The sequence below is a fragment of the Eurypyga helias genome, unplaced genomic scaffold (genome assembly GCF_000690775.1).
Source record: "Eurypyga helias isolate BGI_N326 unplaced genomic scaffold, ASM69077v1 scaffold16610, whole genome shotgun sequence".
In the NCBI taxonomy this organism is placed as follows: Eukaryota; Metazoa; Chordata; class Aves; order Eurypygiformes; family Eurypygidae; genus Eurypyga; species Eurypyga helias.
Window position 1 is genome coordinate 173,915 of NW_010225271.1, and position 23,283 is coordinate 197,197.

The 23,283-nt window shown below is 35.0% G+C and overlaps 1 protein-coding gene across 1 annotated transcript in view; it reads right to left on the bottom strand.

Moving 5' to 3' along the window:
* The window catches only part of SPATA17 (spermatogenesis associated 17), a 52,093-nt gene extending 30,448 nt beyond the window's left edge, over window positions 1-21,645 (bottom strand). The window contains exons 1-2 of the mRNA XM_010148913.1: window positions 21,535-21,645; window positions 3,353-3,556 (exon numbers count right to left, since the gene is read on the bottom strand). Coding sequence (XP_010147215.1) covers window positions 3,353-3,556; window positions 21,535-21,633 — 303 coding nt within the window. The 5' untranslated portion in view covers window positions 21,634-21,645. The remainder of the gene's footprint in view (window positions 1-3,352; window positions 3,557-21,534) is intronic.
* Between the last annotated feature and the right edge of the window lie 1,638 nt (window positions 21,646-23,283).

The following is a 23,283-nucleotide window of genomic DNA, read 5'->3' on the forward strand; positions in this document are numbered from 1 at the left end:
CTCAGGCAAGGCTGTGTCAGACCTAATGAAAGTATATATGTTAGGATACTAAGATAATTCTAAACATTCCCTGCAGATTTTGCCGTTCCTCTGAACTCTGTATTTGATGCAACTTACATAGCAATAGTCACCTAAGGCATATACCTATGATGACAAGACCTGTAAGACCTCATTTACTATTTTCATTTTACAAGACAGGCTTCAAAATTTGTGGAATCTGTGGCAGAATGGTGCTCACAAATGTTTTCAACTTGGCAGTGCCTACAAGCATTTCTGGCTTCAAAACAAAAATCTTCCTGGGGAGGTCAGGCTAGGAAAGGAAGGAAGGGAGTCAAGCAACACTTTTCACCCTGAAAGCAACTCACAGAACAGTTTATGTTTGAAATTTGTACTGAGTAGCACAAATCTTTTGCCACTGATTCGTCTGCCAAATAAAGGTTAGCAGATCAGCATTCTTACTACCTTACCATAAAATCAGAAACTCTTGCTAAAAATTATGATCTACATGAAATCATGCATTTTTCACCATCCCCATTCCAGAACAGCTAACAGCATGCAAAAAATCCCCTAAAAATGGCAATATGCTTTCTGTTATTAATGCCTTTTAATGAACAGATGACTAATTTTAGCATTATCTGTGTTTCCATCAAACTGTAATACTAGTTAACTCAGTTATAAAAATTATAGATCTGACTGATGTATAAGCATCGTTAAAACTTTTCTTTTAAATACACTATCATCTTACACAGAGTTTACTTATAAATTTCTAAATAACTATTTCCCTAAGGGAAAACTGAGAGTTAATTTTTGTTCTTTTAAACATATATAATTGATATTCTCATATAAACTCTACTACCCTATGGGCAATACAGATTTTAGATACTTGAAAGAACAGTGGAGTAACAAGTGACTCACGGTGAGCTGTATAGATACTAGAAAAAGAAGCTTGGTGCCAAAAAGTATTACCACTGAGAACTAGGACACAAGTATATCTAGCAATTAAATTCCTTATTGTCACACCAGACTATTTTCAGGATGATGGGTTCTGATGGGGTTTCATTTCCAGCTGTTTCATCAGCTCAAACCAGCGTCCTTTTCTTAGACATACAACCCTAAATTGTCAAAGTGTTGTACAGGGATTTAGCCGTGTGACTCCCATTAACATCAATAAGAGTCGCGCAGCTAAATCCACACGCTGTGCTTTGAAAATTTACCCCACGGTGTACATCCCAGGGTGCTGAAAGGATTAAAGTATTATATAGTAAATTCCCTCTTTGAGGTGCAGAAAATAAACAGAACTCTTCTGGTTTGTTCTAAAAGGCTATCTGTGCATGACTTCTGTGCGTGTGTCTGAACTTAGAAAGGTCTATAAAATATTCCAGATCCAAACAGAAGCTTGTAAGGTACTTCATATATGGTAAAGCAGTCTTGCAAGAGGAACTTAACAATGTAAAACCTCTGACTTCCATCTTTATTTAAAAGCAGGATTCCTGTACCATGTCCACTAAGCAAAATCTTCCCCTCTATCCCAAGAGGCAGTGCATTCAGTCACACCCCACTGAAGGACTGTCATAGACCCTTTGGTCCCAGAAGGTAGAGCTATAATGTCTTATTTATCTCAACTCCAGACTCCCTGATCACCCAAACTGTTTTGTTAGCTCACACTTTGTCTCATTTCTAATGTAAGTCAGTGAGTTCATTTGATGAGGAGACTCAAGCAGTTAAGGTAGGGAACATCGGGAGAAAGGACAAAGGGAACATCAGGAGGGAAGGACAAAGGTGGAGAACTGCCCTGACACTGATCCTCACTGTTATAAGCAGTATGGGTCTCTCTCACCTCTACTTCTCCAGAGGAATTCTGTCAGATCTGGATCTTCTCATGCACTAACCCAGCTGCCTTTGCCTTCGTGTCCTAACACTGACACAGACTTGTCCCGCTGCGGACAAGTTAGTCATGACATAGAAGTGAGAATAGCCTCTTCTGTGTGAGTTTGCCGGCATGCCCACGGCTGTCCCCACTGAAGAACAATGTGGATGCCACCAATAAGCCACAGGCACATTGTGGCACAGGGTGTGTGCACACATGGTTTGAACCCAGCAGTGGTTCACACTTAAGATCAACTCTACCAAGGGCTGTAATAATATAGTGAAAACAACCATATCAATTCAGGGGAGTAAAATGCCAATAAAGATATATTATACATTGCTCATTACTCATTATTGTTGTTTAATTTCTGCAGCTAAATGATAGCTTCATTGAAAGTTGCTGAGAAGGACTCATTTAGAAGCATTGTTTTCCTAAGCAAAATACAGAAGAAAAAATTTAAATACAGGACAGAGTATCAAAAAAACCCTCTAGTTTAAGATGTTCTGAAGACATTGTGGTCATTCAAAGTCAAACTAGCACTGATTGTGTATGTGTGAGGTAAGTAGAAGTTTGAGTAGATTGGGCAAACTGAAAAATTCTTGAGAATATAGGGTAAGACAGAATACTTCTACCCTAAAAGTAACTGCATGAGGCATTTATTGGCAAAAGCTACATGCCATTGTGTAAACAATGTAAAAAGAAATTTAACTGCTGTCTATATCAGGCATATTCCCAGCAGGTTTTGATAATAAGGTTTGCAAAAACTGTTCTGTCATCTTGTGGGACATGCACCCTGATGGATTATCTCAAAGATCTCCATTACTTTAAAGAAGAGGAAAAAGCTAACTGCAACATATGTTGGTATCAACTGAAAGTAAAATTGAGACCATGAAAGTTAAGAATGGGAGCTGGACAACTTGACTGTGATGCAGAACAATATGTGGGAATTTTTGTAATTAAATCTGACACACAGCTAGTGGACAAAAAAAAGCAGGAACTGCTTTATACTGAGGGGATATCTCTTGGCTTTCATATGAAAAACAATTGCAAAACCAGGAAAAAGTTATCACAACTCATTAATTTGTCCTATTACCTTTCATTTATCCTTCTTTTTTATTGTTTAACATTGGAAGTTAAGAATTGTACCTCTACTGAACCATAATATTGATATTCAATTATATTTGGTCTTCACTTTGAAATATTGGAAATGGTATTTTATTCCACAAAAGACAAAAGTAAAGTCTAAAGAATCATATTTCCCTATCTCTACATACCACCTAAGCTTCTTTTTCTTTAAGATAAATCTGTTTCAAAGGCTTTATATCCTGAATGCCAGCACCAGATCTATATAAAAAAAACAAAACCACAAAAGGAATTTTATGACTCTATGATTCTTATGGGTCCCTTCCAACTCAAGACATTCGGTGATAATCTATGATAAAAGATATGAACAAAAGCTGTCTCAAAGACACTGAAAAACATTACCTGAGGTTTCGGTCTGCCAATAGGTGGCAGAGGCTGTGCTGTCGAGAAGGTTGGAGCCTTTGTACAAGTTGGCCAGTCATAGAGCTCAGAGGTGAAGGGACTATTCATTTGGCGCCGTCTGTGGCTCAATGGCTTTGACTTTCGTAGCAGCAGTTCCATTGGATCTGGGGATTTTCTGAATGGTGAATTGTATATTCCTGCGATCTGAGCAGAAGATGGGGTTATCTTTGACTTAACTAACTTAAAAGTCATTTTTTAATTGATTCTATATATCAAAACAATTTGAAAAGCCTATATAATAAACAGTTCTACACAAAGTTTGTGATGATTACTGATATGGGATAGATTTTTAGTTTAAATGTATATCTGGGGACAGCATTACATTTACAGAAGTGTGTCAATAGGATAATGTAATGTATAACCTGGGTTTCAGAACTTCAGATGGGGGTAACTTTCATTTTACGGAAGTAAGAGCTTCCTGTATGTCAAACCCAGGTTTTCTTTCTGTCATGTTCAATCTTCCACTCTCCAGAGCAGTAGTCAAAGAAACATGCCAGTTTTCCCTTTAAAGATAATTAGAAGTTTACAGATTTGCAGCTGGTGTTAAAGGCAAACTACTATAGTTAGTTTGAAATTTAATTTAAAATTGTATACCTAATAGGAACAACACATACTCAAAGAGCAAAATGAATGCTTACACAGGGAAACATAACTCTTATCCTTTTAAACTCTGTGCTATCTGACTCATAACATGGACCAGGGCAGGGGAAACTGCAGCATTTTAAAAGTAAAACTGTGTGATTACTCAAGGGGAAACACAAAAAAATGTACAGAATACCAAAAAAGAGTAATCGCTTTTTTCCAACAAAATGTTCACATTAAATTCCCATAACTATTGAAATGTGTTTAGGTTTAATAGTATAAAACTTGTGGGGAAAAAAAAAAAACAACAAAATTTAGAGTAATAAATTCTGTATTGTGAATTAAACTGAAAGATTCATTCTTCACTGAATTTGATACTAAATTTTTTCAGAATAATTAATTACAACACTAGTGTGATCTAATACAATAATTATTATATAAAGCATACATTTCAAATTCTGAACTAGTAATCTGTATCATTAACAATCTGTGAATATCTGGCAAATCAAAATCATGTGGCAGACTGTTCTAAATCATTCCTATAAACATAGGGATTTTATCGTTTGTATGTAAACAATTCTTAAACAGACATATGTGAGTTGACTGAATTAATTATGAACTGTTAAACACAAGAAATCCTAGACTATATTGCACAAAAGCCACTAAATCACCTATAAAACAGATGATATATGCTTAAAATACACCTGGCAAAAATTAATTAAAATATACTCAGTTGCTTTAAGGATAACAGTATTTTCTACAACAATATACTCAGAGTATTTTTAAGAATTTTAAAGTAGATTTGCTCAGTTAAAATGCAATGTCCTTTGCATTTATCATAATTTTAATTGCTAAGAAGTATTGATTAAAAATAGTGGGAAAAGAAATCAGTTTTGTGATGTGGTGAAAGATAAGGAAAAGAGTAAATGTTAAAAATATTGCATTTCTCCTTTGGACCACTACTGAGAACCCATGAGAAAACTAAGTAGAGCATCAGCTTCCTCATAAAGTATTAATCTCTTGGGGCTGAGAAGATTGAACACTCCCCAATTAGCTCTAATGCATTTTTCATTAACATATCCCACTAGGAAGTTCCAATTTCTCATGTCAAAACAGTTAAATAAGGCCCATATAAAACTTATTGTTTAATGGACAAAAATATTTGGATATAGTAGCTTATCAAAAATATTGTTGGGTTATTCAAAATTTTATGGGCTATATTCTTCAATGCTGCAAGTGATCTGGCCCTAATGACAATTTATTTTGGCCCTCTATGTTCCCCTCTTAGTGCAAACCCTATAAACTCTTCCACTGCACTATCCGTCTAAATGTGGAATGGGAAAGAGGACATGAATAGAGATAAGTGGAGGAAGCATATGTATGCCAAACAACCACCGGTTGTTCCTTCCTCTCTCCAAGATGCTGAACTAAAAATGGCAGGGACCCATGCTTCGAATAGCAGGCAAGCAGAATCTCTGGTGTGAATGCGAAATTGCAGCTCCATCTTTATGATCTGTAAAATCCAGCTGCATCTTAAAAGTTTGGTTCTACAAATCTGGGTCTTACATAAACACCTCATCAAGTTACAGATTCTCCTAATGCTGTTATTATTTTTGCAGCATTCCGCACATGCAATTTTCCTGTCAGCCAAGTACATTTTGCTTGTGAACACTGGGTGGAAATGCTACACAAACACAAGTTCCGTACGAAGTCTCAGGCTTTATCACATTGTTCCACAATTACTGAATGCATTTACACTATACACTTGTTACACAAGTTCTTTCCAATATGAAATGCCACAGTCAAGGTCTTCCATCCAAATTAGATTCCACGCTGGAGATATACAAACCAAGTCTATGCCATGATCACTATGGCTCTTCGCCCATTAGTCCTACCATGACCATTGCATCTCCCTACACTCTGATCAATGAATTTGTGCCATTGGCTGTCAATACCTTCTTTCACGTTTTACTGAACTGCTCATTTTATTGTTACTTCATCTTTCCACCCATTCATACCCCACCTATGTTCAGCTGCTGTATCCTGCCTGTTGTGGAGACTGTGCATTCTGGCCATGCCATGCATCTGCGGAGGTCCCCAGCTAGAGGGACAGACATTGCTCTCCCAACACGTGTCGGTGAAACACACATTTTATAGAAAAATACAATGTCACTAGAAATGTAAATGTTTTCCGGAAGAAAAGCATCTCTGTGTGCATTGCTGAGAATCAGGATGATCTAGAATAAACCACTATAGCGTAATAACAACTCTCCGAAGGTGGCAGGCATGGATTTTTTGATCAGTAGCAAATCTTGATCAGGGCTACATCTGTCCAAAATTTACACCTATTTTTAATGCTTTTCATGAAAACAGAAAATGAAAAAAAAATCAGAGAGCTAATTGGGAAGGAAATTTTAACCAAAAAATTTAGATTATGTCAATCTCTATAGGACAGGGTTTTTTGTGGGTTTTTGTGGTTTTGTTTTTTTTTTTTTTGTGGGTTTTTGTGGTTTTGTTTTTTTTTTTTTTTTTTTTTTTTGTGGGTTTGGGTTGTTTTTTTTTTTCCCAAGGTGGAAAAACCCAACATCTTAAATAATATAAACATTTTTCCTCTGAAGAGTTACAGGCAAGAATAACTTTAAAGTAATATGTTGTCTGGGTTCTAAGAAATGGCGTTGTTCTTGTTAGTCATACTTAGAGCAAGTACAAATGGGTCCATGATTATAATGGGTTTCTGAAAATGCATTTTGCAACCTATATTGAGATACTGTGTATATGCTACCTGATATTCCTTTGTTCAAATGTTTGGCAGTAAAAAAAAAAAAAAAAAAAAGAAAAAAACTACAGTTCATAAAGTGTTCAAACACAGTGATACGCTGCTGAGTATCCCAAACAGGATTGGCTTTTAGCACTTTTAATGACACCAAAATTAGCCATAATTTGTGTAGGAATCCAGTGATGCAGTGTCATGAATCATTATTGCTGAAAAGGTGCCTTAACAAAAAGCCATCTTTTGCTGTTTTTTACATACTATCAGGTTAAACACACAGATAGTGTACCAACTATGAAAATTGACTTGGAGTTTTAGTAAGGCTAGTTGGGCACTTTAAAAGTCATTTCTTCTTCTACAGTCAAAACTCTTTGCAAGATCTAGGTCCAAATTTATTATAAAGTGCATTTTAATTTTTTTTTTTAATCAATCATTGTTAATTAGTTTGCATTTTAATCATATATATTCAAGTATTCAAACAGACAGATAACAGAAAAATATGCAGAGTTAGTGTCTACATAGATAAAATGAATACTAATTTACTCTAAATTCTCCAAGGTTTGTGGTAAGGTTTTAGGCCTAGATTTAAAATTGGAAAAGTTTGGCAGGAGAGACAAGGGGATGAGTTTGGTTCTACCTTGTAGTTCAAACCAATCTCTGGCAAAATTGCTTCCATTCATTTTTAAATATCTCTGCAAATCAGAGTCATGTTTTTGTAGTTTCTCGCACATGTGATGAGGGCTGATGGATGCCCTATTCACTCTGTCCTCTGCAGGGAGCTGGCAGTCTGAAGAAACCTAAGAATCTGGAGGTTCAAAGCTTTTGGTACTTAATAAATTTGCATATCTTCTTGAGACCAGTACAATGTGTTAAAAGCGATAGTTTATCTTTTCCCTACTTTAGTACAATGTTGTCTCAACTACAAACCCATTGTAGTTAATACTGCTTTTTCAACGGTAGAAGAGTACCTGTCCTGAGTTAATACCTCGTACTTTGATTCCCATACTTTCCTCATCTCTAGTTTGTAAAAAAATATGTTACCCTCCAAAAACTTAGGTTACAAAAAGTGCCTCTTGTCTGCAGGGAGAACGACACATTTTTCTATGCCCATGTTCTTCACAACTAAGAAGGGCCTCTGTCAAAGCCAGCTTCCTGGGACTTCATTTCCAGGAACAATTTTCTAAAGTGACAAACACTATGGGGAAATCTGTGCTAACTGTTTAAAAACTGACAACTGAGTTATTTGCAGTACTGTCATGCTAACTTCCACCTCAATAAGACCAAAGAAATCTCAGGAGGGGACTCTGCTAATAGCTTCTTACTGACCTCCTTGCATCAGGCCCTTCTGGTAAATGGTGGCCCAGTGGTGAGTATGGCAAATGAGGTGTGAAAGCACAGATTTTCTTTTTTTTTTTAAGACTATGGTTCTGACTCGTCAGGGAAAATAAAAAAAAAAAAAGGGGGGAGAGAGAAATGAGTTATACAATAGATATATTTTTTCCCCTAGAATTCTCTGCCTCAGACCTTCCATCATGAAAACCCAAGCATGACCTGGAATATTAATTGTGCCAGGTCAAGCATACTGGCAAATGTACCATTTGTTACCCAGTCATCCTTAACATTACATTAATATTTTGAATCATTTTGCATTTCTAACACACTATCATTTAGTTTCCTCCCAATCATTTTCTTATCTTTGTAATTAATGGTGGCATATAAAGAAAGAAAAAAAATCATAAGAAAACAAATATTAATGAACATTAGCAAAGAAAAGATTCATTGGTTTGGTTTGGTTTGGTTTTTTATAGTGTGTATCACTTCCACCTCTAATCCTATGTTTAGTCTATGCTGTAGAATATCCATTTTTGTCTTTTCCTGCTTATCATTTCTATATGGAGGGAAAGACTTAACTGTTTTTTCCCAGAACACAACAAAGAAATTATTAAGGAGCTTGCCTGGAATGCTGAACTATGAAGGAAAGGAACAGCAATAGAAATACAAAGAAGGAAGGAAGAAAGGACAGAAAAAGGTGCAGGTAGAAAGGGAAAGACAAGGCTGTGTTGATTATGTTAATTATGCTCAGGAAAGATCGCTGATCCCAAGTGATATAATAAAATGTTAGCAGTTTTAAGATGTTACAATTTTTATTTATGAATGTATTATTTCTTATTCTTTGTTCTTTTTTTTTTCTGAGCTTTTAAAGCTTACATATGAAATTTCAAACAAAACATGCCCTAATGGGTAGTGTAGCTACTGCACTGCAAATAATTACACATATGCAAAATTAAAAATCGATGGAGTTGAGTTGAAGATAAAATGTGAGCATGAAGTCAATAGAAAGTGTATCCTCATATCTTTAAAATATTTTTATTGTAACTTAACAATAATAAATTTTGAAATAATCAACACACAAAATTAATATAAATGTTCAATTTAACTGTCATTTAATCTTGGAAAAAATGGGTCTGAGGGAGGAAGCCTTTGCAAGTGATTGTCACAGTAAGAACCTAAATAAAGTCCTATTTTCTCATTCTGGTCTTTTAATGAGGAGTTAAACAAGAAGGAAAAGACTTCAAAAAATAGGGACTTAACATAAAAATCCTTTTTTGCTCCACTGTAATTTGTAAAGAAAACCAGGCAAGCTGAGAAGAGAGGTAAGAGATCTTTAAAAGCCATAAAAGTAAAAGCATGAAGGAGAGCTGTGAATGAAATATTTGCTAGAGATGGGATTGCTGAATCAACACTGACCAGTGCACTTCATCATAATTATCAGGACATACTACTGCCAGGGGATTTATAAAAATCCCACTCAGCAAATAATTGCCCTGCTGTTAGGAGATAGTCGGAGTGTTAACACACTGTCACAGTCCAGCATTTAGTAAGATATTCAACATTCAATTACTCTTGCTGAGAACTAAAAGGAAACATGATCATTTCTCAGCTACTGCAGTTATGCTTCCACATGAATTCCAGTGAACAATCTTGTTAATCCCCAGATATAGTTTCTCTAGGAGGCAAAAGAAATACCTTAAAACATTAATGATTCACAAGGAAAAATTGTGTTTAAATGATGCTGGAACAATGTCTGTAAAAGGGAATATACAACTTCTAAATAACTAGCTTATATGATAAGCTGTCATAATATTCCATATGTAGTGAAAGTAAAAGGATAATATCTTTAATATTAAATCTATTGGGGAAAGAGCCATCTATAAAAATTCTTCACATTCTGTTCTAGCAACAACTATAAGCAATTATATGCATGAACTCAAATTTAAAACATCAAAATATTTAATCTACATTAGAATGTATTCTACTAGGAATAATGTTTTATTTTTAAACTAAAATGAACACATTTTTATATTAACAGTTAAGAAATAGAGTGTAAACTTTATTCACATATTGGGAAAATGCCATTGTGTGGTTCAACATTCCAATTTGAGATGAAAATTCCTTAACATGGCTGACAACAGGAAAAATGTCACACAGCTTTATAAATGTAGGTTCAGTTCTCACTGAGCTAATGCTACTCCTTAGGCCTGATCCTGTAATCCTTATAAAAATATACTCATGAATTTCATCTAAATAAGAATCTGAGGACCTAGCCTGTTACTGTACCTAAGGTATTTTAGCTTTGTTTGAGATACTGCTTTTATGCAGAGACTGAAGAATTCATAAATGAGTGATGAGTAGTGTATATTCTTTCAAGTGGGATTAATTGCCTGTCTTCTGCTTAATATATATTCTGTTTAAACAGAGTAATAGAAGCATTAATTATTGTTATTCTGCCTTCAGATTGTAAAGCTCGGTTCAGTCCTTTTCTTCTGTGAAATGTTAGTTTGATATCAAAATATAGTGCAATCATGTTCTAAATGCACATTTATAAGTAAATCAGGCTGCAATTTTATGGACTATACAATGAGAGGTTACGGAAACATTCAAGCCCAGTATCCTGGCCACAGACCATAAAATCAACCTCTGAACCTGCAGAGGCAATAAGTTCAATTCCAGGAAACAAAACTATAACTGAGTCTCCAAACAGGTATCAATTGCTTAATTATGTAGGCAACAAGACAAAAGACAAACTCTTAGTTTAATGCATGGATCATTCATTGTGGCACAATATCCAAAACAGAGCAGCCCAGCAAATGAAGAGGCATCCCAAAAATGTATCCACTTTTCATTGATCCTCTCTCTGACTGAGGATTACCCTGTCAAATCTAATTCTTACGCAGGCTGTTGATGACTTGACTAGATCAGGGATAGTAACTTGAATGAGTGAGTGACAGCATGGGAAAAAATATTTTTGTGATGAAGACACAAAACAGAGACAGATCATTCAAAGCTCTCTTACTGACTTCTCATTTGACTTTTAACTGATTTCAAAACAAGCAGCAAATATATTTTCATTTGTTTAATGATTTTATTTTAAAAATAGGAACAGGAAATTCCATGACTGTTAAAATTCTTCTTTAAGAAGTGCTGGGGTGAGTATGGGATGACGTGCAAACTCTAACAATCTCTGAAAACCAACCTGTTTCTACAACGACCCTGTATAAATGGGAAATAAAGAGCTTAGTGTGAAGAATGATCTCTGAAGGTGATTTTATTCTTCCACGTCTCAATAACCGCATGTGAACACAAAGAGAGTGTTACCTTACTTCACAGGGCTATTTTAAGGCTAAAATTATTAACACTTTGAGTTTTCAGAGCCTTAAAACAATTATTTATATGTGTGATATTATCTATATCTTTAAAATTAAAATTCCATCCACTATCATTGACATAGTGGAAAAGATTAGCTTTGTGAGAAAACTCAACTCAAAATTTACTCCTTTTCTCACTAGATTGAGAAAAATCCTCATAATCACACCATTTACTATCTTTGTAACACCAGAAGTTAACTACAAAGACATATCAGAAAGACAGGAGAAGGTCTTCTTAACAGATAGAGATGGAAGCCATAAGGAAATTTCCTTTGTTAACAAAATAATTGCTAAATAGAGAATTCATTTACTTCTCCAAAAATACATATATACAGCTAAACAGTGTAGCATTTCATTGATTTTCATTGTTTTCTATGTCTGTTGTGATGTGCTTACATGTGAATCTTCCCTCATGGACATATATTCTGACAGATTTATTAAACAATTTGCTGTAGTAAACCTGTAGGATTACACAGTGACTAAAAACTCAAAAAGTGGCAATATGTTTAACAAAGCAGTCTTTAATGAGACTAATAAACAATGAGGTGAAGGTTTAATGAATGGTCATAGTACTATATGCAGGAAAGAATAAAAAAGAGGGAACAGAGCTATGTTACATTAATAAAGGTAGTCAGAAATGAGTAGAAAGATTGATGTAATAAGAGAAAATTAAGAGATGAAGGTTTTATTAAAAGATCATTGAAACAGAAAAACTAGAAGCAAAGAAAACCTGCAAATTAAAGGTAAAGAACACAATAGGTGGGGGAAGATACACAGTTTTCATCATGTCCATTGCAGGACAGACACAATTCCCAAGTTAACAGTATATATTAGGTACTAAATAAAAGCATCGAATAATGAATAAACTGTGCAAGTTAATGAAAGAACTTTACCATTATTTTATTCACTTGCCTAAGAGCTGAAAAACAAAGGAATTGGTGTGTACATCACTCATCTTGAAGTCTCATTAAAGCAAGGATACCATCAGTGCCACTTCTTAATCAACAGGAAGGTTGCTGTTGAGAAATGTACAGCATTTTATCTTCGTGACTTCTCCCATGCCATTCCTAACCTCCCTCTTCTAATGCACTTATCTCTTATTTAGCATGCACTTCTTCTGATATAATAGTTTCAAAAATTACCTGAGCAAGACCATACATCATGTCAAACTTGTATAAACACCAGATGGACTACTACACATCAACCAAATTTATCCCAGTAACAATTTCAGGAATGTCAGTGGAGTTCCAGTCTGTGCAAGTGTGTGTGAATCTGGCTCTGTGTGTGAGCTATTTCATTGGTATTTGCACTACATTGTAATTTCCTTGCAATATAGACTCTTTCTCAGACGTGTGTACCACATCACGCAAAAAGCCAACATTCGACATATAACTCACTCTTACCAGTTTTCTGACTGTGCAGCAATCCAGCCCTTTTGCCACCCTAATTCACAGTAACACACAAGATGTGGTCATGTTTTTCTAAGATCTCAGCATGTACACTTTTGATAGATCACACAGCTTGTCCTTTAAACTCTGCCATTAATCCTACCCACAGGAGTTGAGCAAGAAGTTTGTTGTCTAGAAAAAAATCCACAAAAATAGACATTATGCAGTTCTGATGCTGAAAAAAGCCAGTTTAAGTACAGGGACCTTCCAGCTAGTGGATTTTTAAATGAGTAATGCTAGATGCAGAGATGCTAAATGCTGTAATATAAAGTAGATACAGAAATGCTACTATGCTATAATAGCATATGCTTAGCATGAGTGGCATGGCTAGTAACAAGCTATTTCGAAGCTCTGAGAAATATTGCCATGTCTACATAGATATGTCTTTAAACAACTCAGCTTGCACAGGGTCAATCAGAAAACAACACTCAAACTTTACATCCCAATGTGTGTTCAGCTCTTTCTAATGACAGATGATTTTTCAGTGTAAGCTTATTCTCATTTCTTTGCACAGTTATCCAGTTAAGAAACAAACTGAAATGATTTTATAAAAAGCAGAGTTTAGGAAAATTAGAGTTTGCAATACTGACATGGAAAATGCTTAAAATTATTAATTTTTTTTTCTATTTTTAGGTTCAGTCACTATCTTTGAAAAATAGGATGCGACTATCTTGCTTTCTGGGAAGTATGGTAAAGGAAGAAACTATTGATTTCTGTTGGAAGCACTTTCACTTACCACTTGTGCTAGAATGAGACTTAGGATAAGAGTGAATGGGAAGGAACTACTTTTCACTAACGCTGGGGAGAAATACATCTGAAATGGCGCATAGCCAACTATTTCTTATAGGTGATGGAATCAGCAGATAGCACTTTCCCATTCTCTTCCCATTGATCCTTAAACTACAGAGTTACCCTTTTCTGGGCATGAGGATCCCCACGTTTGCCATCTTAGTTTTGGCTTTGATTCTACTTTCCCTCTCTAGGGAGACAACCACCCCGTCTTAGACTAAAAAGAACGCTGATTGAAAATTACTTGAACAAAACTGAAAAATCTACAGAAGCTGTAAATTTTTTCAACAAATTATTTTGGCAGAGTGTGCACCAAATGGATTCCAGAAGCATATGTTGGCTCCCAGTACCTGCTTTTTTTTTTTACATCACCATGATACTGTGTTGAGTAGCAGAATCAGTCTTGAATGTTCCGAGGATAAGTAATACCAAAGGGAAAAGACTCAAATTCTAAGAGTAAAAATTTTTGATTGCGTGTGCAAATGACTTAAAGGTCACTTTTGGAATTCAAACCTAGTGGAACTAACCTTCTAGAAATAAACATTTTTTCTTTGTTCAGGTACAATGTCTTCCAGAATCACAAAGAGCTCAGTTACTGGCTGCTTTCAGTTTACTTTACTTAGTCCTTCTTTTTGACAGAAACATTAAGCAACATTAACTGAGATCCCTTTCAAGTGAACTGAGATTGTATGTATAGTGCCCCATGAGGCACAGGCATTGAATGATTTTCCTATAGTGAATACCTGTGAATAGACTGATTCATCTGTGGAAGTGAATACACGAAGAAGGTTTGGTGATCAAACATACCTGTCACAAATACTGTAAGGATTTAATGTAAAATGAGAATCCTTTGGAAATAATATTTTATAAAAACAGAACACTGTAACATGAAGTGCTTTATATACCAATGCTATTTAAATGTAGCTGCAAGGCTGCCTGAGAGCTGGGAAAGCTCACACTCTCCTCTTTAATTTAAATGGGACTTTTTATGGTCAAGCTTTGGAAAGTACTCAGCAATATCCGAATTCTTGGCAGAGAAGTGATGAGTAGATATTAAACACCCATGGATAGGTGGGGATGTTCAGTGACTGGGGCACCTACATTAAAAAAAAAAATTAACCATTTTAGTTCATCTTCAGGAAGTATTAGTACTTATAATGAATGATAATTTCATCCCCTGAATGTTTTAGAGACAGGATAATAAAATTACAACTGTAAAGAGGGAGGAAATAAAATGTAAAAGGTAAGAGCTAATTCATTGTTCATGCTAGCTCAGTCCTTGGCCTTTCCTGAACAGACACTGCCAATAGTAACAAATTACGTATAATCATTTTGTGATGTGGACTGTTCACTCGGGACTAAGCTCAAATGACCAAACTTGCAGCCTTGTCTCTTAAACTGTGGATCTGAAGATCAAAGGCCAGAGCTTTATCCACTGAGTCATCACCTTTATAAGAATAAAACTGCCAGGTGTCCAGAGACAGAGTGGGTGTCAAACAGTGTCATTTTACACCAATTGTTTTTCAAGTTCTTACAGGACAGCACATTAGGTCAGCAGCATATTAATCAGTTGTGTCTTCTGAATATTCATTAGCCTGCTCCAGGATGGATTTTGTGGCATTTTTTTAATTCATACACCTGATCGAAGTGGATTAACTTCAATAGAATTAACTTCTGATTTCCAGTAGTGGAAAAAGGGGACACATACAGTCGGCATAACGTTTACGAACTGACATCTCTGTTGACAGGAAGAAATGTAACAAAAAATATCTTAGCATTGAAGAGAAGTTGAATTTAAAATATTTTTCCCTATGAACTGACAAACATGAAATAATGATGGATACAACTGATACAAGTGATATAATTTTGAGTTCTACAATAACTACAGAATATCAAAACAAAACTGGTTTCATAAACAAAAGCTCAAAAGTCACCTTCTGGCATGGTTTTGCTACCTTTATAGACCAAAGCCCTAATCCAGAGCCCTCAGATGTTTGCCAGATGACTCCCATTCCCCTAATGAGGAATTGCTTATGGAGTGTGGGTGTTGCACAGAGAGAGTAAGAATGGAAAAGCTCAGTTCTGATTTCTGAAACGAGAACTTTCACTGTTATTCACTTGATGCTAACATTTCCTTCCACCTCGCAGGATATTATTCTTAAGCTTTTATTTTAAATTGTTTTCTATAGTGCTAAACTCTTAAAGAGTTATTGTCTTACAAGTTTATGTCTCCCTGGAAAGGGTTATCTCAGTCAAGAATAGTTTCTGTCAAAATACTGCTTTATTTCATAGCACCAGCTATGAAAACCCTACAAGCAATCCTTTCCAGTGCATTAGTTCAATGGGAACAAATATGGGCAAATACCAGCCACATATATAAACACATTAGCGTTGACTCAACAGAGAGATGGTGACACACTCAAGCAGGCACTGAAAACATAAGGAACTACTGCAATAAAAAAAGATAACTCATGTCTTGTTACTGGCAGTTACGAAAAAATGTCATAGATTTTGTAACTTTTACAACAAAAAGAGCCAAGTATTAAACATGGGCTTTGTTCTTCTGCAGCCCTAAATTACCTAGGAGTTTATGAGCACTATCTGTTCACAAACAGCCAAAGGATATCAGGAGAAATTGTCAACCTGCTAAAGAGGGCTGCAAAGTGACAGACTTTACTGTTGCTTGGAGTGGAAGAGGCAATCTACAGACACTCACCAGATTGTGGGGAAAGAATAAGCCACTTTGCAGTTGCATATTTTCCTGTGTTGGAATACCAGAGACTATATGCTGTGAAATGCGCATGCTGTGAAACAATACTGCAAGGAGAATGAGTGAACTTGGCCTTCCAAGGAAGCACAATTTGAGAGCTGGTTAGTGTTGTGCACCTACACCCTTTATCACACTCTCTCTGTTTAGGTTATTCCTTCTCTGAGTATTAGGAGAGGCAGGAATTGCAGGAATACAGAGGCAAAAAGCAAACAGGTCTGCAACCTAGCCTGATACTGAATCTTTGGATTTAGTCTATTATATACCTAATTCTGATCATCATTGTAAGACAAAGACCAACTGCAAAATTTCTTGGAAGGTTGGAAGCACCAGTGACAGGAATCACGCAACCACATGTTCCAACAAATGTGGGCTCTTCATATCTACTTCTACTAAGTGCCAACAATATATTTAGCAATTCTATCTCTCATTGGCTTTAAAGGCAGTTTGTTAGCACTTTGCAAATGATAGCCCATTCAACGAGTGTAAGCCTTGCTAACCAGACAAAGAGCAGAAATAGGAACCTATTCAATTACAGTGAATTCTGTTAATGCAGAAAGGGGACTACAGGAATGTAGAAGGATAATCAACATAGGTAAACACATTTATAACAGAAAACCACATTTAATAAGTAATTCATTTATTAATGACAACTAGGAAAAGGATCATTACCACACATGGACATAGCTTACTGTGATGATGGACTAATGAGAAAAACTTAATTATTATAAGTTTCATGTCTCAATAAGAACTTCCAATGCAGTTCATGATAAAACAGATAAAAACAATCAAAAAAATCCCATCTGCACTGTTACTTCTATTGTGTTACCAATAATAAACTACAAGAAATATTCTTAACAAAGGCAAAGGCTTGTTTAATACCTACTGCAATTTTTATCATGTTCATCATGAAGTCAGAATTTATCAGACTATTAAGGTAAAAACAGGCAAGGAAAACATTGGGATATATATATAAAATTTAAAATCTGAAATATAGAGAATCTTACTTTTAAAATGGGATTTTGTTTGGAAGAACCACAGTTGCCACCTCACAGATTTATTTCTTGCTGTATTTTACACTGGAATCTCTTGCAACAAGCAAGCAGTAGGTGGAGAAGACTACATAATTTACCAAGTGACAAGAAGGGTATGAACTTGACTGTTGGAGTTTTTTCATAATTTTGGGGATCACGGAGAAGAAATTTCCATCAAACAAAATAATGTGTGTAAGAATTTCCTTGACTAGTTATTGATATTACTGGCATATTTGGCAAGTTGATTAAAAGCTCAATATTTCATAGCCATGAAATTTTAGACCTCCTGCATGATTTCTCCAGAAATCTAACTTAACATCTCCAGGCAACTAACTTAATTTAAATCAAATAAAATTTACTTTTTTTTTCAAGACCACTTTTATACCTACAAATAGGGTTATATTTGTGCTGTGTGGATATTACTGGTACTAAGTGAAAAAGATATGTAGCTGTTTTTCACTAAAGCAGAAAATGGTTTTGAAGTTGGAGGATGCATAACTTTGTACTTTCACAGAAAGTCTATAATTATATTATTAATATAAATTATTAATATATATTGTTAATAACAGCGCATTAAAATTACTGATTATGCAAATATCCTAACTTGTTAAACTTTATTTTCTTTAAACTGCTTAGCTAAAATACTAACACTCAAATTCAAATTAACTGCTTAGTTCATTTGTGGATTAAAATGTTTGTGTAAATTCAGTGTATTTCTACAAGAAGCAATGGGAAATAGTTCTATTGGAATAAGTGTCTGTGGGTAAATACACTCAGTCAACCATTTGCAAAAAATATAGGAAAATTGTAAAGTATAGTATAATACCATACATTTTTTATCATCCAATAATTTCCCTGAATGTCAGTTTCATAGCAGTGGTATTCAATACATACACCTACCCCTCAAAAAAGGGGGGGAACTGCAGAAAAAACAACTTAAATGTAGGTATGCCTATATAATATTTTGTGAGCAGATCAAACTCATTTTTTTCCCTGAATTTAAAGCATGCACACATTTATTTTGCCCATATTTTGAGTTGATAAGAAGCTGTGTAACTGCATTAATTCTTGAGCTAATATACCGTGGCTCTCAACAGGGCTAATTAGTTTGGGTTCAGCCCCATGTTATAGCTCCAGATTGGCTTGGAAAGTAATCAAAGCAAGCTCACATCTGTCTATACAAGACTATGTGTATATACTTGGTACCAGTAACAACAAATAATGCATACTAATTCAGAGTTTGATAACCATTTCTTCCTCCTTTTTTTTTTTTTTTTTTCTTTTCTTTATAAAGGTAACAGTTTACGGAAGACAAATGCTTGAATGGCAAGTTAATTCATGAAAAAGACAAAACATGTTGACTTCATCATAGACCATGCTATTATATATATATCAGACACCCCTGTACATTCATGACACTAGCATTCTGAAGTTTTACCTCTTGAAATATGAAATAATGCTACGCATTAGGAACAGGCACAGCCTTATATATAGATATATAATCTGTGGAATAAGACGAGCAAATTCTGCAATCAATAAAGGATTCACAGACTTTAAGGCCAGAAAGGATCACTGTATCATCTGCTATATTGTGCAGTGCTACAATGTTCAACCATCTCCTTGTTTAACCCGTAGCACACTTCTTGAGATGGGTTTTGGCTTCAGCTCATAGGGAGTGGAGAATGGAACTTGACATGCCTTTCTTTGCTAAAATTGAGAAGCAGCAACTCCTTAATTACTTTTTGTCAGTAAGTGAACACACTTTTCTAAACCTTTTTGCCTGTAGTAAACCAAAAAGATTCAAAACTATAGGATGTATTTGAAACAATTATTGCAGATACAGATTTTGCAACACTGTCCTTATAACGTGCCTGAACATCTGCAGCTTTGATGCATGAGGTGGCTTAGCTCCATCATTTCACCTCATTATCCATGGCAGAAAGGGGAGGAGATTGTAGCAAACTTTAGGAGATCATCCCTACAACTCACTGGGCTTTAGTTAATACATGACCCTACAATAAGTAGAGTTCATTTGCTACACGCCCTACATACAAATTCTAGTTTTTCCTTAACTCATTCAGAAGTTTTGAGTTTTGATGCCTGGAATGGACCTTGCTCAGTAATCCAATTAACTGTCTTTTGAAGAGAGCAAGGCACAGCCGTAGTCAGGTCAGAAGATCAGGCATACTTGGTAAAATGTCAGACACAGAGCATCAAACCAGTAAATCCTACACTGAAATAATTTGTCCTGTATTGTAGCAAGATATCAAATTCTATTACGATGTGCAATTGTGGAATATAGACTTCAATAAAAGTTTACTTCATATGTAACATTGTTTGTTTTCAGGTTGTCTGTAGGTGTTGCACTGATTTACACACATTCATGTTTCAAAATACTACTTGCAAAAGATGGTACTTGGAGCACAATTCTGTGATAAAGGACAAATTCTGTGAGCTCTGAGTCCCAGTGTTAAAAAATCATCCCAGCAAAGCAAAACCAAGCATATTTTTTTTCTGCAAAACATTGCTAGCTAAATTCTAATCTTGTAAATTAGAAACCCAGATTCATCAGAGCACAATAGTTCCTGCACCCTCTACCAGCAGTAGATGGCTGAAATAAGGCATTACTTGCCACTCCTTAAAAATGTGTTACAGTTTGCGAAGCCAGTGTCGTCAGAAGTGAACTAAGTTTATTAACATCATTTTAGACTACAGGACCCTTAGTGTTTCTAAGCAGACAATTTTTGTACTCCAGGTAAACATATTAATGTTTATGCATTTTTTTACATTAATTGTTCTATTCAAAACAGGAATTCACATTCTTCTACAGTTTAAAACAATATAAAAACTCCATAGAATATTCTTAATATTCTAGATCTACATCTGGGCAGATCAACCATTGTGAGCTAATTTCAGTTATCAACAAGCTCCCCCGTGTAAAAGCCACTCAGAAAAATTCTTATGCTATTTTTACTAATATTTTAATATAATTTTTTGTCCAAATAAAATTACTTAAATTTGATTTATAAATTGAGTTTTCATAACTGATATCCAGTTAATTAAAATATATTTCTATTCAGTGGACAGATCATAAATTATTCCCAAATAGAGGGAAAGATGAAATATTCTGTCCCTAAGCGTCATGGCATCTTTCCTGCTTTCTTTAGGATTTACCGGTTTTACACAGAGATTATAACTAACAACCTATAAATGCAAGCACTTAGTTCATACTACCATATCCTGATTTCACGTTAATTCCTTAATCATATGAATAAGAACCAATCACCAAACACTTACGGACACAATTTTTTTTTACAAAAGATCACAAAAATGGATTAAAAAAAGGCAAAGCCGCAGATTTTACCAATCATATCAATTTTGTATAAGGTAAATCTAATGCCATATTCACCTGTCTGTAAGGCAGCTTGCATAAGAAAGCTTGAAAAAATATTCCACTTTTATCAATACAAAACAAATTAATCAGTAAATATTTAAAATTTATGAGGCATTTCTATGTGAAAACAATCACGATAAATAAGCTGAATCAGGCAGTTCTAGGAAAAGCTTCAGCTGAAAACATGCATTTACAATCTATCCTAAAAACAAGCAGAACAGAGCACCAATCCAAGCATTAGCTCAATTAAAAAAAAGGAAAAAAAAAATGAAATCCTTTCTCGGCTTAATAACTTGTTAGTTCTTGACAAGTGCAACAACACAACAATAAGCCAGTCAAAATGAGTTTTTAAAGCGAGGTTATGCCCTTCGTGTTGTGTTATCACAGTGGCAGATCAAACTGCTGACTTGGACTCTTTCTGCCAGCAGTGCTGATGCTGCCTCTATGAAGCTGCTGTCACGGAATAGTCATGGTACCTGCTCTTGCCTATAGAAAAGCACTAAATTGAACTCGAAGTAGTGTCTTTGTGATATCTTTTCAACAAGTCATGTCCCATTCAGCCTGCTAGTTTATCTCTGTCAGGCTGGGGGCCCCAGTGGTTTGCATGAGCTGTCAGGGACAGGTATACCAACCTGCTCGGTGCTAAGGAGGTAATGCATCTTTCGGGCTTGGTATTCCTTTTCTCTTTCTTTCTTTTCTAGGTCTCTCCTTTTCTCTTTATTTTCCTTCATTTCTGCATACGCTTGAAGTTCATTCCTGTCACAAAATATGTCTGCTAATTATATTTCAACAATAAAAGACGTGATACCGTTTTATTTTACTTTAACCCTTTTATAGCTTCAGTGTTCTGCTATTATGTATTGGCAGTATACTGACGCCACTGGAATGCAAAATTACAGTTCACTCAGTTCCACAGCAGCAGGGTGCTACATGGACATAACTGTGAAGAAATAGGATTAAAATAATAGGAAATACGAACAATGTATTAGTTCATAGTGCTTACTCATTTGAAGAATATGTCAACCTCAAGTATTTTTGTAGCTTGATAAATTAGTATTCATAGATGTCCTTTTTTTGTCTTTAAGAGTCATTTTAGTTTGAATTTCTCTAAGTAATTATAATTTAGTGATTTTCCTTCAAATGGTTTCAAAATAAAAATTGTTTGCATATGTTTTGGATAGTGCCTTGCTGCACCTCCTCATCAGCCAACATGGGAGACCTTATGGAATGAGAGAGACAAAGGATAAGAGTTAACATTCACCCCTAGAGCCTTGAGCCTTATGTAGGCATAGAGAAGAACTGGATGTAAACATTTTATGTGTGCAATGTCCTTAAGAGGAGTTTCCACAGCATTAGGCTTCTTGCACAGATCACTTTGTACTCTGCTCTGATACCAATGGTACTGGCCAACACAAGAAAGAGGAACGTAACTGCCTCATGAGCCACTTCAGGACAGTGTTTTGCAAACACATAACATCACCTAAATGAGTGGGTCTGTGTATTCAACAGGTCATAGAAAATTCTTTTATCATAACAGGAATAAGAAACTGTACCTAAAACAGCTCTCGAAGAATGGAGAAAACTCATTATTTAAACAGAATGCTTAGAGGAAAACTTTAACAGAAAATAGGCATAGATTTTGTCCCCAGTGGCTTTTTTTCATAGAGCAAGTCTTGCCATAAATTATGCAAAGAGTGGATTGAATTAATGTTCTATAAGAAATGAAATTCCATGTTATTGTGCACAGCACATGTGCATGGAATTTTTTTGACCTAGTTAAAAAAGGTTAGTTTGATTAACATGTGTTATTTTTGTTATTAAGAAATAGCTAGTTCAAATTAACCTGTGTGCCAAAGACACCAAGCATATTCAGTCAACCATATAGATTGTTTAAAAGTTAATTGAGTAAATTCTACTCTTTTTTTTTTTTAAACATGTGTATATATGATAAAATAAAAGCAAAGAAAAATATACTATTAATCTATCTGGATAATTCCAGCAAAACAGATCATTTAGACAGGTCCACATTAATAGTCTCAGTTGGTTCAAGGAGTACCAAATAAGACATTCTAGGACAAGGGTTAAAACCTGTCAAAATATTCACATTAATAAGTTGCTGATATGAATAATCCCATGAGAAAGTCATATTGCTCCTGAAAGTGTTTTTAAGATTGTAACTCAGACTTATCATAATGTTAAATTAGTTCATCAAAATACGTGAAAGAGCAATAATTGCTTTATAAATATGAATACTATGAAATCACATTCTTAAATACAAGTTGCAATGTAGAATTTTTGCTTCATGCTATCTTTCAAGTTTTTATCAACTAAAATACTTAAAACATTAAGTAATTAAACATGTTTTATTTCAAGTGTAAAAG